At 36.0% G+C, this 15,700-nt stretch overlaps 3 protein-coding genes across 5 annotated transcripts in view; all 3 read right to left on the reverse strand.

Annotated features, from left to right (window-relative positions):
* Window positions 1-15,700, reverse strand: part of LOC106350458 (acetylserotonin O-methyltransferase) — a 37,474-nt gene that overhangs the window by 20,766 nt on the left and 1,008 nt on the right. The window lies entirely within an intron of this gene.
* LOC111214353 (protein AGENET DOMAIN (AGD)-CONTAINING P1-like) lies at window positions 4,721-6,642 on the reverse strand. Its single transcript, XM_022717087.2, has 3 exons — window positions 5,902-6,642; window positions 5,722-5,820; window positions 4,721-5,640 (listed from the first exon to the last, which is right to left on the reverse strand). Exons 1-3 carry the CDS (start codon window positions 5,989-5,991, stop codon window positions 5,164-5,166), a joined length of 666 nt encoding a protein of 221 aa, XP_022572808.2. The 5' UTR covers window positions 5,992-6,642; the 3' UTR covers window positions 4,721-5,163.
* Window positions 8,485-14,928, reverse strand: LOC125574990. 3 transcript variants are annotated; one of them, XM_048762513.1, is made up of 20 exons: window positions 14,533-14,927; window positions 13,482-14,345; window positions 12,991-13,392; window positions 12,792-12,890; window positions 12,659-12,706; window positions 12,513-12,581; window positions 12,350-12,424; window positions 12,185-12,253; window positions 11,968-12,117; window positions 11,806-11,877; window positions 11,656-11,727; window positions 11,456-11,590; window positions 11,289-11,357; window positions 11,109-11,195; window positions 10,672-11,031; window positions 10,160-10,588; window positions 9,771-10,024; window positions 9,602-9,683; window positions 9,093-9,477; window positions 8,485-8,996 (listed from the first exon to the last, which is right to left on the reverse strand). In XM_048762513.1, exons 2-20 carry the CDS (start codon window positions 14,331-14,333, stop codon window positions 8,731-8,733), a joined length of 3,975 nt encoding a protein of 1,324 aa, XP_048618470.1. In that variant the 5' UTR covers window positions 14,334-14,345; window positions 14,533-14,927; the 3' UTR covers window positions 8,485-8,730. The 3 variants fall into 3 exon arrangements, with proteins under 3 accessions (XP_048618470.1, XP_022572806.2, XP_022572805.2); XM_022717085.2 differs by lacking the exons at window positions 11,656-11,727; window positions 11,806-11,877; window positions 11,968-12,117 and having other exon boundaries at window positions 13,482-14,928; XM_022717084.2 differs by lacking the exons at window positions 11,806-11,877; window positions 11,968-12,117; window positions 12,185-12,253 and having other exon boundaries at window positions 13,482-14,927.

Here is a 15,700-nt window from a genome sequence, read left to right on the forward strand (position 1 = left end):
TTTAAACTTCTTTGCTAGAAAAAAAACAGTAATATTCAACTATTCTGGAATCCCATCCAACTTTTGTAACATCCAACTTTTGTAATATACAATGTATTTATACTATAAATTGTATGGGTAAATTCAATTATGTGGAAGCAACTAACAGATGATTCTCCTCAGCCTAGCGGCTAAACCACGAAACCTATGATACCGAAACATTTGATCGACCCGGGTTCGACTCTCCTACGAGTAATGGGTGATTTTTTTTTTTTTTTGTTCAAACATATATCTCAGGAATCACATTTGTCGCAATCGGAAGCCCATCCTGAACTATCAAAGATCTTTCCAATGTATTTATACTATAAATTGTATGGGTAAATTCAATTATGTGGAAGCAACTAACAGATGATTCTCCTCAGCCTAGCGGCTAAACCACGAAACCTATGATACCGAAACATTTGATCGACCCGGGTTCGACTCTCCTACGAGTAATGGGTGATTTTTTTTTTTTGTTCAAACATATATCTCAGGAATCACATTTGTCGCAATCGGAAGCCCATCCTGAACTATCAAAGATCTTTCCAATGTATTTTATACTATAATTGTATGGGTAAATTCAATTATGTGGAAGCAACTAACAGATGATTCTCCTCAGCCTAGCGGCTAAACCACGAAACCTATGATACCGAAACATTTGATCGACCCGGGTTCGACTCTCCTACGAGTAATGGGTGATTTTTTTTTTTTTGTTCAAACATATATCTCAGGAATCACATTTGTCGCAATCGGAAGCCCATCCTGAACTATCAAATATTCCAATGTATTTATACTATAAATTGTATGGGTAAATTCAATTATGTGGAAGCAACTAACAGATGATTCTCCTCAGCCTAGCGGCTAAACCACGAAACCTATGATACCGAAACATTTGATCGACCCGGGTTCGACTCTCCTACGAGTAATGGGTGATTTTTTTTTTTTGTTCAAACATATATCTCAGGAATCACATTTGTCGCAATCGGAAGCCCATCCTGAACTATCAAAGATCTTTCCAATGTATTTATACTATAAATTGTATGGGTAAATTCAATTATGTGGAAGCAACTAACAGATGATTCTCCTCAGCCTAGCGGCTAAACCACGAAACCTATGATACCGAAACATTTGATCGACCCGGGTTCGACTCTCCTACGAGTAATGGGTGATTTTTTTTTTTTTGTTCAAACATATATCTCAGGAATCACATTTGTCGCAATCGGAAGCCCATCCTGAACTATCAAAGATCTTTCCAATGTATTATACTATAAATTGTATGGGTAAATTCAATTATGTGGAAGCAACTAACAGATGATTCTCCTCAGCCTAGCGGCTAAACCACGAAACCTATGATACCGAAACATTTGATCGACCCGGGTTCGACTCTCCTACGAGTAATGGGTGATTTTTTTTTTTTTGTTCAAACATATATCTCAGGAATCGAAGAGTCTCTTCCAAACGACATCATGTAACTCAGTACCGAAGAGTTTCTTTTCGTCAAGATTGGGTGTTATATGATTGGTTATTTCAGTAACTGACTTCAATAATCGAAGAGTTCCACAATAATCAAGAGTTTATTTTAACTGACTTCAATAATCGAAGAGTTCCTTTTTGTTCTATAAATATAAGGGACGATATCAGACCTTTTATTCACTCACTTCATTTCGCTTGATATATCCTTTTGCAATACAAGTTAGTTTTCGATTTTTCTCATTTTCCATTCAATTCATGAACTTTTTTCTATTTCTATTTTATCGTAACATCTTAGTTTCGATTTTGTTGCAGGACAAAGTTTCAATGGAAGGAAGTTCAAAGAAGATGATGAAGCGTCCCATAGAGGAGGTTTACGGATGTGATGCCGCCGAAGGTTTCAAGAAGGGGAAGAAGGAAACTGTGGAACATTACAGGGCTCTTCTTCGTTTGTCCAACGAATACAGGCTATCTGAGAATGATTGGAATCTTGCATCCAGCAAAGCAAATTCAATTGCTGTCCAAATCGAGTTGCTTGAAGATATTATCAAAGCTGATGGAAAATTTGATTTAACTGCTGAGTTGGAGAAACTCAAAGAAGAGCACTCGGAAGCGGAAGGAATGCTTGCTGATGTGAAGGTCAAAGTCCCTGATTGGGATAAACTTGGCGAAAGTTGGCTCCATCATGAGTAATTTCATGTTATCGTCTTCTCTTTTTATTTTGTTTTTAAGGACCACATTATGTTTGATTTTCAGTTTTTATTTTAAATGAATAAGCACTTTTGTTTCTTTGTGTTGTTTTTTTCTTCAATTAACAACCTAAATAAAAAACTTGTTCAATGTTTTTCACTATTTTGTAATGGTTTGGCCTAGTGTTCTTATAACTTGGTTATCTGATTTGCTTATTTGTTTTTGGAAAGCCATCCTGAATACATAAAATGATATCCAGATTATATAAATCTATCGTCTGTGAATAAATGAGTTCACATTTACTCTGTTATCGAATAACCAACGTAGCCTAGTGGCAAGCCCTTCTACTCTTAGTGTACCCTTATCACACAATAAGTCGTGTTCGATCCCCGTTGTGTATACTCACATTTTTTTTTGTTTTTAATTAAATATTCAAACGTTATTTTCGTTTTATTGTAGCTTTGGCAAGTATAAGACCCTTGGTACAACGGCTGCACACTTGGATTAATCTATCGAGAGTTCACGAGTTCAATCAACATCAGATCACATTCTTTTTCATTTTTTTTTTTGTAAACTTTAAAGGAATTTGTTTTGGAAAGCTATCCTGAATACTTAAAATGATATCCAGATCATATAAATCTATCGTCTGTGAATAAATAAGTTCACATTTACTCTGATATCGAATATCCACCATAGCCTAGTGGCAAGCCCTTCTACTCTTAGTGTACCCTTATCACACAATAAGCCGTGTTCGATTCCCGTTGTGTATATTTTCACTTTTTTCTGTTTTTAATTAAATATTCAAAAGTTACAAGTTATTATCGTTTTATTATATCTTTTGGCAAGTATAACACCCTTGGCACAGCGGCTGCACACTTTGATTCATCTTTCGAGAGTTCACGAGTTCAATCAACATCGGATCACTTTTTTTTCATTTTTTTTGTAAACTTTAAAGGAATATGCTAGGCTTTGGTGCATTTTGCTTTCTCACTCTTTTTCTGGAAACCCATCCTAAAAGTACCATAAGCATTTGACAATTCATCAATACATCCTAAAAAATTTTTCAATAACAATCTAAATGAAAAAAACGTTAGGGATAATTCATTACAAACTTAAACTTAAACGTTAGGGATAATTAATATCAAAGTAGAAAAACAGTGTAGAAAACAGAACAAATATGACATTTTCACTTCCTTTGACCTTCCTGGAAATCTTTATCCATAAACTGGTCGAAGATCTCACAACATAGCTTGCTTCGTAAGTCCATCGCAGTTTCATCATTTATATTAGCCATGCTCTTCAATCCCAGTGACCTGCATTCCAGCATCTTCACAACAAAAATACCACAGTTGTATGGAAATTTTGTTTTTGGAAGCCCTTCTGCAAACTTAACTTCAAATGGACTGATATCTTCGAAATTAACCTCTTCACCAAGAAGTTCCATCTTTATGGCACTAATCAACACTGTCATAAATACCCAAAATTATACAATAAATCAATCACCAACAGACAACAAAATGAATATGTAAAAATGCATCACAATCACAAGCAGCAAGTGACAAACTTTTATTTTCTAAATTAGCTAATATTTTTACCTGCCAGTTCTTGGATTTTATTAAGAGCACGTTTGATATTTGCTTTTGGAAGACCACAATGGAAGAGTGTGATTGTGTTGTCCATCAATTGTATCTCCACCCCAATATAGTGACAGCTCAACTTATCTTCAATGACACCATATATAACATCAACATCTTCCAGCCATACCTTCTTTGGATGTATTAAACCTTTCACAAGTTCGCCTACACAGCCCTCCAATAACTTTTTTTTTTCTTATGTGGCTTCCTGACAGATTCATAAGCGTATCCAACCACTTCTAAGAAATCGACTGGTACAAAGCATGCTGCTGGAAGATTGTTGTTGCGGAACCAAGCACCTTGCTCAACCCTCTTACAATTTAGCATTTCAAATGCAACATTTATGTGCTGCCAATGTAACAATATAGTTAGAAACTTCATATAGAACTGCTATAACATGGACATCTAGCATAGCTCAACTCAACCTCTTCCTAAACATATGACACAATCAAATAGAAGACAGAACAGAGTGTTGATTACCTCTTTGTTGAGATTTTTTTCTGCATCGTCCATTTTTTAAAGAACTCTTTTTCAATTTCTTTTCCATTGATATAAAACGGTCTGTAGTTGATAAAATTAACTAGTATCAATCGAAACTTTTACAAAATAAATTAGGAATATTTATGCGAGGACAAAAAGTTGCTTACACACGATATATGCCCCGTAGATCCATCCAGTGTGCAAGCCTTGAAAACCGAGGAAATTCAGGTGTCACAAATGGATCAATTGGAAGGATTACCTCAGGTGTTACAGGTATAGGAGGGTTTCTAGGTCGTATTGGCCTCTTCTCTTCTCGCTGTAGAAAAGGAAGCAAATCTACTGGCTGAGCATTTGCTTTCTTCTTCTTACCAACATGTGGCTTCCCTTTAATTAAAAATAAAGACAAAATAAAGACAAAATTCAGGATCGTTTTTATCTTTATACTTGAATGCCTTCCTAATATGAAGTAAAAATATTTTTTATACCTTTTTTGCATGATCGTCTTGACTTGGTTTCACACTCTTACCCTGCTTTACTTCCATCTGTGAAACAAAACCGATATATCAAACTATTGACCTGAACTTCAATTCAAGTGGATCTTATTCATTTTTATTACCTCTTTTGCCATTTTCCCAACACCATCTTCTGATGGACCAGCTGCTTCATTTTTCTTACAAGCGACAGCCTTCCCCTTCCCCTTTTTGAATGACAAAAATTCAGATACATTTATATCTTAATTCCTAGTATGATGTATAAATATTTCATACCTTTTTATCACCATCTCCTTCACTTGGATTCACACTCTGCGTCTGCTCTTCTTCCATCTGAAAATCAATACCGAGATATTAAACAAATGACATTATTTTTCAATTCAAGTGATCCAAGGCATTTGTTTTACCTTTTTTGTCATCTCCCAAACACCATCTACCCATTTTCTTGGTTTTCGCATCTCAGAATGGTGGAAGTAAATTTCTTCTTTAGAATTGTTCAAAGAGACAAAACACGAGCCATCAAACAAAATGACTTTAACTTTTCCAGCGCACCAGGCACCATTGTCGAACGCCTCCACGTCCTGCATTAGCTCATAACTTTTCTTCGCTCCAGATCTCTCAGGTGGTGGTTGAGGACGTATTCTGTCAATTGATACACGTGTCTCAACACTCCTTTTCCTCTTCTTTTCGTCCAGAGACGGGACGAAGTACTCAACTTTCACCATCTCAACCCCATCAACCAAATATGTTGCCAACACATTTCCTGGATACCATTTATGACAAGTATTGTCATCTTGTGATGAAATCTCCACATTTGCTCCGATCTCAAAGGGATTTTGAACTCTGCTTTCTACATCCTGTGATGGTTTAGATTCAAGGATATCCAGTCATTTTGATAGTTGCTGAGTATTTATTAAAGGTTTTAATGAAAGTAATACCTTATTTTGCTCTGTTAAAAGATTTCTGCGAGCTCGGGTATTTGGCTGTGTGTCGGAAATGTTTGGTGAAATGATCTCATTCATAAGCTCGTGAGTCTCCTGAATTCAGGAATGGTTGAATGAACACGTACAAGGGCTTCCAAAAATTACTTGAAAAGTCCAATTTTTTAAAGAAGGTACCTGCTGCGTCTGAATTGGAGTAAGGACTGGAGTCTCAATATTCTGTTGAGCTATTGGAGAACCAGGTGTCTCTTTCGTGATCTCATTCATAGGCTCTCGTGTATCCTGATGTCAGGAATGGGATTATGAACACGTACCAAATTCATAATTTTATAAATACCAACAGTTTTCAAAATTATACTTGCCTCATTGTTAAGTTGTTCATCTGCTTGATCTGCATTGGCTTCACCTTGTCTGGAAGCCGTCTCATGAAATGGAGTTGTGTCAGTCTGTGCAAGTACAACAAAAATTAGGAAGGCAAGCCTAAATATGTATAACATCTTCCAAAATTACTTGACAACTCAAAACTGAATCAAGAACTAGATAAACATTAATTTTAATTTCCGAAAAAAAAGTTACCTCATTGTTTGGAGTTTCATATGAAGTAACTCTTTGTAGTTTCTCTAGGTTTGTCACACGTTCTTTAATCTGTTTCCTGTCTTTTTCAATCAAACACAAACGATCGTTCATGATCCTTAAATTATCTCCCACCATCTCGCTGATTCTGTTGATCTTTGATTCCAAAGACTCCTCCTGATACGAAGTAGAAGCTTGACTCATCCCTCCATTCCCAAACAGTAAAGATGCTCTTCTTATTTCTTCATTAGCACCGTATAGGTCTACTGACATGTTTCGCCAATCTCTAATTTTAAACTTATAACCTCTCTTGGATAAATCGGCCATGTCATCCAGATCTTTATTAGCTTCGTCTCCATGCAAACATCATCTTCTGGATCATTAGAAATAGGAGGTAGGATGCATGTGACCTTAAGCTGAAACCATAAAAATAATTAGCTTTTAAATGGAGAATCATAAGGCAAAACAGAAACAAGAAAAAAATAATGTAAAAACTTACATGATCTTTGATTTCAATTAGGAGAACATCTATCAGCTGTGGAGAAGCTATTTGAAGGTACTTCTCACACAAAAATATTGGGGTAGACGGTTGAACGCTCAGAATAGGAACAACTTGACTGAATGCATACTGTAGCAAAGGTACTGACTCAAGTATCCATATAAGAAATGCCATAGGGAACCCTTGCAAATCATAATTGTTTTTGTCGAGGCTTTTGTCGACAGCTCTCTGAAGTGATTTTAACAGCAAATTATAAGCTGTTCTCCCCCATGGGTATGTCATCAAGACATCCATATCCTGCGCTATTTTCACATAATCCAAAGTAAAAGTTGTGCCACCGTCGAGAAGGCTCTTCTGTAGTAGTATGCTCTCAATCAGGAGGAGCATTGCAAGGCAGAATCTCTCATCAGAAGCATCTTCTCTTGTGTTTCTGAGCTGCTTCTCCACGTCCTTTACTGTATGAGTACGCCCTTTTAGGAAGTCCCACTTAAATTTCTCGGTTCCCTCTCGTGGTTCTCTTGCTTCACCACTACATTTCAAACCAGTCACCATGTGGAATTCTCTTATAGAGAACCTCATTGGCTGAGCACCAAAATGGAACCATGCTTCGTGTCTCTTCACTGTCTTGATGCTTTTGGTGAGAACTGCGTGCACTATCTTAGCTGATAATTTCAAAGACCTCTCTCCAAGCTTGATCACCGGTCCCAAAAACGTCCCTCTTATTCTGTTGAACTCATCATTTCCTAGAATTTCCTTAACAGTTTTGATATAAGCAACTATCGAGTGTTGGTTTATCGATATCGTCTTCTCTGGCTCTGATCCAATCGGATACCTCAGCTCAGGCAGTGCTAGTCTTAATGGTAATGGATCTCCCATCTTGTTTCTATCCTGCGTAAACAAGAAAAATTTTATTTGTCTAAATTAATTAAAATCCAATTTTCAGGAAGGGTTTCCTGAAAAAAATACAAATCCTTCCCGAAGTCTATACACATGCTTTCACATGAACTAGAATTCTACGAATCATATTAGGTTAAAACGAGCAAGTCTATACACAAGCAAAAAACAGGAGACCAATCTCTCAGAAAGAAAACACACATAAGGTTGAATCTGCAACATACCTTCAAGAGATAGAGCTCTAGAAATGGTTTTTCTCGGAGAATAGAGAGAGCTCGCGTAAAAGATCGAGAGAGAGAGAGTTCTGGAGATGGGTTTTCGTCGGAGATCGAGAGATATGGAGATGAGAGAGAGATTCGAGAGGCGGAGACGAGTGAGATTCGAGAAGTTTGAAACGGCGAGAGTGTTGAGACGGCAAGAGTTTTGTTTTTTTTCAATCGAAATGTATTGTTTTGGAAACCTATCCTATATTAATTGGGTTAAGTATGCTTATGTAATATTCTTAACAGATGATTCTCCTCAGACCAGCGGTTAAACCAAGGCTTTTTATAACTCAAAAGTCTCTCTATCCCCGGGTTCGATATGTGGTGGATTCAAAATCTATTTTAATTCTTTTTTGTGTTACAGTTTGGAGTTAAATAAAATTAAATGTAATCCATAACAGATGATTCTTCTTGGCCTAGTGGCTAAACTCCCACACTATCCAAATACGCAGACTCTCTCCCTCTGGGTTCGATCCTTTGTGGTTCTAAATTTTTGTTGTCTGTAAACATCACAATTTTAAGCTTACCATATACATGTCCAATCCTTAGTATATAATCTCATTTCATTCTTTTTTACATTTGAAACACTTAACTTTTTTTCTGGAAACCCATCCAGAAACAATATTTTAACCTTCCAAGATATATGATACCCAAATAAAATACTTGATATCCTTCCAATCTTTCTTATGTAACCAGACGCCAACAACATAACAAAATAAACAGTCATAACTAAAACCGAGTCTTAACTAAAACAAAAAATGTTTTCATGCATCATTCTCATTTCCCAAAGCTCTCATCCACAAATTGGTTGAAGATCTCACAAGACAAGGTTCTCCTTAGCTCCAATGCATTGTCATCATTAATCTTTGTCATGTCTCCTATCTTCAATGACTGGCACTCCAGAATCTTGACAAGAAATATCCCACAGTTGAAAGGATGTTTTGTCTTGGGTAAACCTTGTGCCTGCTCAATCTCAAATGGAATCATCTTCACCTTATCTACCTCATCACCAGAAGATTCCACCAGCAGATTAGAAATCAACACTGTCATATTTAAAAATCAATATCAAGATAGAATCAGTTGAATATTTCAAACCAAGAAACAGATGAATACATCAAATACAGATTGTTTATACATACCTGCCAACTTTTTCACTTGAGGAATATCAATGCTGTTGCTTTCCTTTTGAAAACAATCATATACTGTGATTCTTTTCTTCTTCAAATGAATTTCCATCCCAATCCAGACATTGCTTTTTTTTCCAAGAGTAATCCCATACACAACATCAACATCTTCTCCCCATGTCTTCTCTGGATATACCTTCCCTCTCACAGTATCTTTAAATAAATCGTTGAAAATCTTTTTACCTTTGACCTTTTCTTTCTTGTAAGCCAAATCATCAGAGAGCAAGCAATGCAAGAACTCCATAGGTAGGAAGCACGCCTTTGGAATCTTGTAGTTGTGGAACCAAGCAGCATTCTCATTTCTTCTGCAATTTAGCATTGCAAAGGCTCCATCAATGTGCTGCAAAAAAAAAGGCAAACATTATCTAATTTGTTACTATATAATTTCCTGAAACTAAACAAATCCTTCCTGAATTTTTTTTTAAAAAAAAAGCTCAAGGCAAGAACATATGTAAACAAATTACCTCTTTCTTAAGGTCCTTTTTTGCATTTTCCATGCTTTGAAAGAAAGATTTCCTTATCTTATTATCATTGATTGATAGGGACCTGCAGTCGATTAAAGATTCAAAGGAATTACCAAACCTCTTATACATAAATATAAGAATATATAGACAAGGACAGAAACATGCTTACGTTTCATGCATGCCGGGCTTTAATGTCATCCAATTTTGAAGCCTTGAAAGCTTATGTTCCGCAGGAGTTGAAAACGGATCAACTGCAGGTATAATCTCAGGTATTACAGTTAAAGCCGGATTTCTGTCAGACTTGAATGGAGTTTTTGTGTCTCTAGATCGTTTAGGCACCCTCTCGCTCCTTCTTAGGAAAACATTATCCATTCCTGAATTTTGTGATGAGGCAGCAGCTTTCCTTTTCTTATCAGGCTTCACCTTTAATCAAACAATAGACACCAAGCAAAATATTATCAAATTTGTTGCAATCGGAATTTCTGGAAACCATTCCTGAAACTAAAATGTATGTATATCAAACAATTCACGTGAAGTATAATTCTAGTTATGATTTACCTTATCTGCCATCTTCCAGACTCCATCTTTCCATTCTCTATGAATTCGCAAATCTGAATGTTTGAATAGAATAGTTTCCATAGAAGTATAGAGACACACCGAGTATGTGTTATCACCAAGTACCATGCTAATTTGTCCGCTGCTCCAGCCATTGTTGTAGAAGGCTTCTACCTTATCCATCATCTCAAAGGATTTTTGGTCACTAGTTGGTGTTGCAGGACGTATTTTGTCAGCCGTGATAGTATCCTGAAGTTTCTGAAGTCTATGTTGGTCTGTGAAGAGTGTCGTGTACTCAACTGTCAGCTCCTCTAGTCCTTCACACAGTTTAAGATCAACAACCTTTCCTGGATACCATATTTCGTCATCAGTAGACAAAATTTCAACCTCTGCGCCTATTTGAAAGTGAGCTAGAAGCCTGCTTACTTCAACCTATTAAAAATGAAGATTCAGTAACATCAGCGGTTTTAAATTGTTAGAATAATAATTAAAGATCAAATATACTCGATGCATACCTCGTTTTTTTCTGAAAAATCTATAGAACTTGTCTGAAGATGCTCTGTTTGCTGAGTAATAGGCGGCATCTTCGAAACATATGTGGAAACTAGCTCAGTAGTAGGTTCTGTAGTATCCTTGAGATTTTCTTCTGCTTGATTCTGCTCTGATGGTGTCTCATCGGATTGATCTCCCTCACTTGTCTGAAGGTGCTGTGTTTGCGGAGTAAGAGGCTGTGTCTTCGAAACATCTGTGGAAACTAGCTCAGTAGTAGGTTCTGTAGTATCCTTGAGATATTCTTCCGCTTGATTCTTTCTGCTTGATTGTGAATGCTCTCCTTCACTTGTAGAAAAATATTGGGTCGCAGTTTCTGTCTCACTCTATAAGACAAAAGTAAATGGTAAGAGTTAGTTGAATAGAAAAATATTACCTAAACATTTTAAATATTTCTTCTTACCAAAGCATTCTTATTTTCTTCAATAACTAGTGCAATTAGTGAAGACAATGGAGAGGAGGGTCTGTAATGCACAGCATGTGTATCCTCCTGTAATAACAGTAAAATAAAAGAGGTAGTTATGAAGAAGTTTCTACAATTTAAAATTCAAGTTGTACTTATGAAAGACATTTCTATGCTTACCTTTTTATTGTTTGCTGAAATGATCTCAGTCAATGGCTGTGTAGCCTCATACGTTTCCTCTGTTACCGTCTGCAAAAAAAACAAAAAAAAGTCAGGTAGGGGATCAAAAACACGTACAAAAGCTTTCAAACATTACTTGAAATCTCCAAGATTTTTTGAACATTTACCTGCTGTTTCTGAATTGGAGTAAAAACTTGAGTCTCAATACTCTTTGGAGATATTGGAGAAGAAGGTGTCTCATTCATTTCCAGTGTTTCTTTTTGCAAAACTTGAGTCTGAGCAGCAGGTGACTCAATCACAATCTGCAAAAAATATCAGGAAAGGCCATCATGAATACATTCAATTATAATTCTAGAGTAAATATTACCTCATCATCTGGTTTTCCTTCTCCTTGATTAGTTTTGGGTGGCGTTTCATCAGTAGAGGTTTGTGTTTCCCTCTGCCAAAAATTAGAAAGGTCTATATATGTAAATCACCCAAAACTAATTGTAAACTCCAACTGTCATTGAGCATATACCTCTTTTGTCAGATTAGGAGTAAAAACTTGAGTATCAAGGGCAGGCGTGTCATCCGATGGCTCTCTCTCAATCTGTAAAAATTATCACGAAGTCAATCCAGAGTACGTTCTAAAGCTTTCAAACATTAACTTAAAAATCCAAGATTTTTTTTGACCATGTACCTGCTGAGTCTGACTTGGAGTATAAACGGGAGTTTCAATACTCTTTGGAGCTATTGGAGAAGAAGGTGTCTCATTCATTTCTACTGTTTCTTTCTGCAAAACTTGACTCTGACTAGCAGGTGACTCACTTGTTAATTTCTCTCTCACAATCTGCAAAAAAATATCAGGAATGGCCATCATGAATACATTCAACTATAATTTCTAGAATAAATATTACCTCATCATCTGGTTTTCCATCTTGATTAGGATTGGATGGCCTCTCACCGGTAGACGTTTCTGTTTCTTTCTGTCAAAAATCAGAAAAGCCTTTATATGTAAAAAAAAATCACCCAAAACTAATTTGTAAACTCCAACTGTGAAAACAATATCATTGAGCATATACCTCTTTTGTCAGATTAGGAGAGAATACTTGAGTATCAAGGGCATGAGTTTCATCATCTGATTCATTCATTGTGTCCTGCAAAAATCAAGAATGCATTCTAGAATATGTACAAAAGCTTCCAAATATTACTTCAAAACTCAACAATATTTTATTGGTTACATACCTCATTTGTCAAATTAGGCTGTTGAGACATTGGAGATAAAGGCGTCTCACTCGATGATTGCGTGTAATCCTGCAAAAATCAGGAAGGCATTCAGGATTTTGTACAAGAATTTCCAAATATTTTCTTAATAATTTTTGAGCATATACCTCATTTTGTTGAGACTTTGGAGATGCAGCTGATTCAATCATTGTCTCCTGCAAAAATCAGGAATGCATTCAAGAAGTACAAAAGCTTTCCAAATATTACTTCAAAACTCAACAATATTTATTGGTTACATACCTCATGTGTCAAATTAGGCTGTTGAGACATTGGAGATAAAGGTGTCTCACTCGATGGTTGCGTGTGAGACATTGGAGATAAAGGTGTCCCACTGGATCGCTGTTTGTCAAATATTAGGAAGGCATTCAAGAATATGTACAAGATCTTCAAAAAAATACTTGAAAATGCAAATGTAAAAGAAGATGTTTTGAGAATTTACCTTTTGTGTCACGTTAGTGGGAAAAACATTGCTGTTTCCTTCCAACTCTGACACACGAGCTCTAAGATGTATGTTTTCTTCTTCCAGTAATGACATTCGATCCTTCATGCTCTTCAGATTCTCCTCCATTACCGTGATGATCCTGTTCACTTTTTCATTTACTGAATCCTCATCAATCGGAGTAGAAGCTTGGCCAGTCTCCTTATTTGCCATCATTTGAATAAGAGCATCCAATGTGTCAAATGTGTCTACACACCTATTTTCCCAGTCATCGGCTGTAATCTTGTACCCTTTCTTTGTTACATCTTTCACTGTTTCCAACTCGTCACTATATTTGTCTTCCATGGAGATATCATCTTCTGGATCATGAGGAATAGAAGGTAGTATGCAATGGACCTTCAGCTGAGAATATTTCAAAAAAAGACCAATGAGAAACATATTAAAAAGAAAAAGCCAAATAAACTGAGAAACATATACTTGGAAAAGCTTACCTTTGTATCAGCTTCAACCTGTAAAACCCTATCAAGTGATGGATTCTCTATCTCAGTGTATTTTTCACACAAGTAAGTCGGCCCAGGAACCTCAACTGTTGGTACACACTTACTGAACTTATTCCTTAGCAAAGGAATCGACTCTAGTATCCAAAGAAGGAATACTAGAGGATAACCTTGCAACTCAAATTTGGATTTATTCTCCAAATGATTCGCGACAGCGTTTTGAATTGACTTCAGGAGCACAATGTAAGCCTCTTTTCCCCATGGATATGTCATATCCTGTGCATTTTTCGCATATTCCAAAGGAAAACTCCCTCCTTTGCTCTTCCGCAATAATATGCTCTCTACCAGGATGAGCATTGCGAGGCATATTCTCTCCTCAGAAGCATCTTCTCTTGTGTTTCTGAGCTGGTCCACCACGTCACTTAACTTATGACTACGCCCCTTTAGCAATTCCCAATTAAATCTCTCGGTTTCCCTTCGTGGTCCTTCTAATGCACCACTACATTTCAAGCCTGTCATCATATGAAATTCTCTTATAGAGAACCTCATTGGCTGCGCACCGAAATGGAACCAGCCTTCATTCTCCTTGACAGAAACGATGCTTCTAGTGAGAATGGCGTAGACTATCTTTGCTGATAACTTCAATCCTCTCTCACTGAGCTTCATTACAGGTCCCAGAAATGATCCTCGGACTCTTATCATCTCATCTGGTTTTAGGATGCTTTTGACAATAGAGATATAATCTGAACCAGAGTATTGGTTGATTGCTGACTTTTCTTTTGGCTGTGAACCAATAGGATACTTCAGCTCTGGCAGTGCTAGTTTTAGAGGTACTGAATCTCCCATCTTGTTTCTATCCTGCGTAAACAAGGAAAAAAAAAATTTCAAACTTTTCTGGAAGGCTTTCCTGAAATAACACAAATACAAAACAACACAAAAGTCTTCATTTGCTTCGCTTGTTAATAAGAACGAGTAACACACAAATCAAAATCAAAACGCAAGCTTCCCAAATTTTAATTCAAAAACCCTAATTTTAAAAAGTTACCGATTTTGAGAGTAGAGAGTGTGACGCTGATGATTAGATAGCCGGAGAAGATGATTAGCGAGCCGGAGAAGACGATTAGCGAGCCGGAGAAGATGATTCCCGAGCCGGAGACTTCGATTCCCGAGTCGGAGAAGATGATTCCCGAGCCGGAGACGACGATTCCCGAGTCGGAGAAGATGATTCCCGAGCCGGAGACGACGATTCCCGAGTCGGAGACGACAGTGCCGGTGAGGGTGAAGATTCCCGAGAGGAGCCGGAGAAGATTCGCGATCGAATGAAATGAAATGTTTTTTTTTTCTATTCTTATAACAAAGGGTATAAAGGTAAATTACCCCTTTAATGAAACCTATTTTTGTGACTTCTAATCCTGAGTGCTAGTTTGGGAAGGAAAACTTCAAAAGGTGCTATTTTTGACAATTGCCCAAATAAAAATCATATCAAAATTTATTTATAAATTATTTAGTACAAGCTTTCTGCAAAGTGAAAAGAATGATTTGGTTTCAAACAATATTATACTAAAAATAATGTTAGTTTAGAAATACTTCTTCGGTTTCAAAAATAACATGTTCTAGAAAAAAATTGTACCAGAAAGATGTATATTTTTATTTTTTCAATGCATTTTTTATCAATTAGTAATGAAAAATTGTGAACTTCAAGAATATTAACTTAATTTCTTGAAGTCTTATTGGTTTAGAAATATAGGAAATATAAAATTACAGAAAACTATGCATTAATAACTAAGTTTTACTCCATCCGTTTCTAAATAAGTGTCACTTTGACATTTTTCACACATATTAAGAAAGTGACGGAAATATATGTAAGTTGTTATTAATTATACTTCTCTAACCAATAATATTCATTTGAGAAAAAAATAAAATTATTTATAAAATCGATACAGTTTTCAATTAATTTTCAGCTGAAAGTAAGTATAATTTGCATTAGAATTGTAACATTTTTTGTAACAAGAAAAAATATTAAAATTGCACTTATTATGAAACAGAGGGAATATTATATTTTATTAATAAGCGTGAAAATCTTAAAACATGTATTATTTTGAAACATAAGAAGTATTTATTTTAGTCTTGTCTGTTATGTGAAAATTTTGATTTTGAGAACTAAATGAAAGATGTAATTAAGAAAGAAAAAACCATTGATTAGTAATAAAAAG

This window comes from Brassica napus, chromosome A3 (assembly GCF_020379485.1).
Source record: "Brassica napus cultivar Da-Ae chromosome A3, Da-Ae, whole genome shotgun sequence".
Taxonomy (NCBI): domain Eukaryota; kingdom Viridiplantae; phylum Streptophyta; class Magnoliopsida; order Brassicales; family Brassicaceae; genus Brassica; species Brassica napus.

What these genes read in the sequence shown, in the direction of transcription:
- LOC125574990 (XM_048762513.1), bottom strand. Translation starts at nt 14,333, where the DNA reads ATGGGAGATTCAGTACCTCTAAAACTAGCACTGCCAGAGCTGAAGTAT. An exon ending in TCTGGAAGATGGCAGATAAG is followed by an intron (nt 10,025 to 10,159) that starts GTAAATCATAAC and finishes GTTTGATTAAAG; the next exon opens with GTGAAGCCTGATAAGAAAAG. An exon ending in AAAAGGACCTTAAGAAAGAG is followed by an intron (nt 9,478 to 9,601) that starts GTAATTTGTTTA and finishes TTTTTTTTGCAG; the next exon opens with CACATTGATGGAGCCTTTGC.
- LOC111214353 (XM_022717087.2), bottom strand. Translation starts at nt 5,991, where the DNA reads ATGAATGAGATCACGAAAGAGACACCTGGTTCTCCAATAGCTCAACAG. An exon ending in CTCCAATTCAGACGCAGCAG is followed by an intron (nt 5,821 to 5,901) that starts GTACCTTCTTTA and finishes TCCTGAATTCAG; the next exon opens with GAGACTCACGAGCTTATGAA. An exon ending in TTTTAACAGAGCAAAATAAG is followed by an intron (nt 5,641 to 5,721) that starts GTATTACTTTCA and finishes AAACCATCACAG; the next exon opens with GATGTAGAAAGCAGAGTTCA.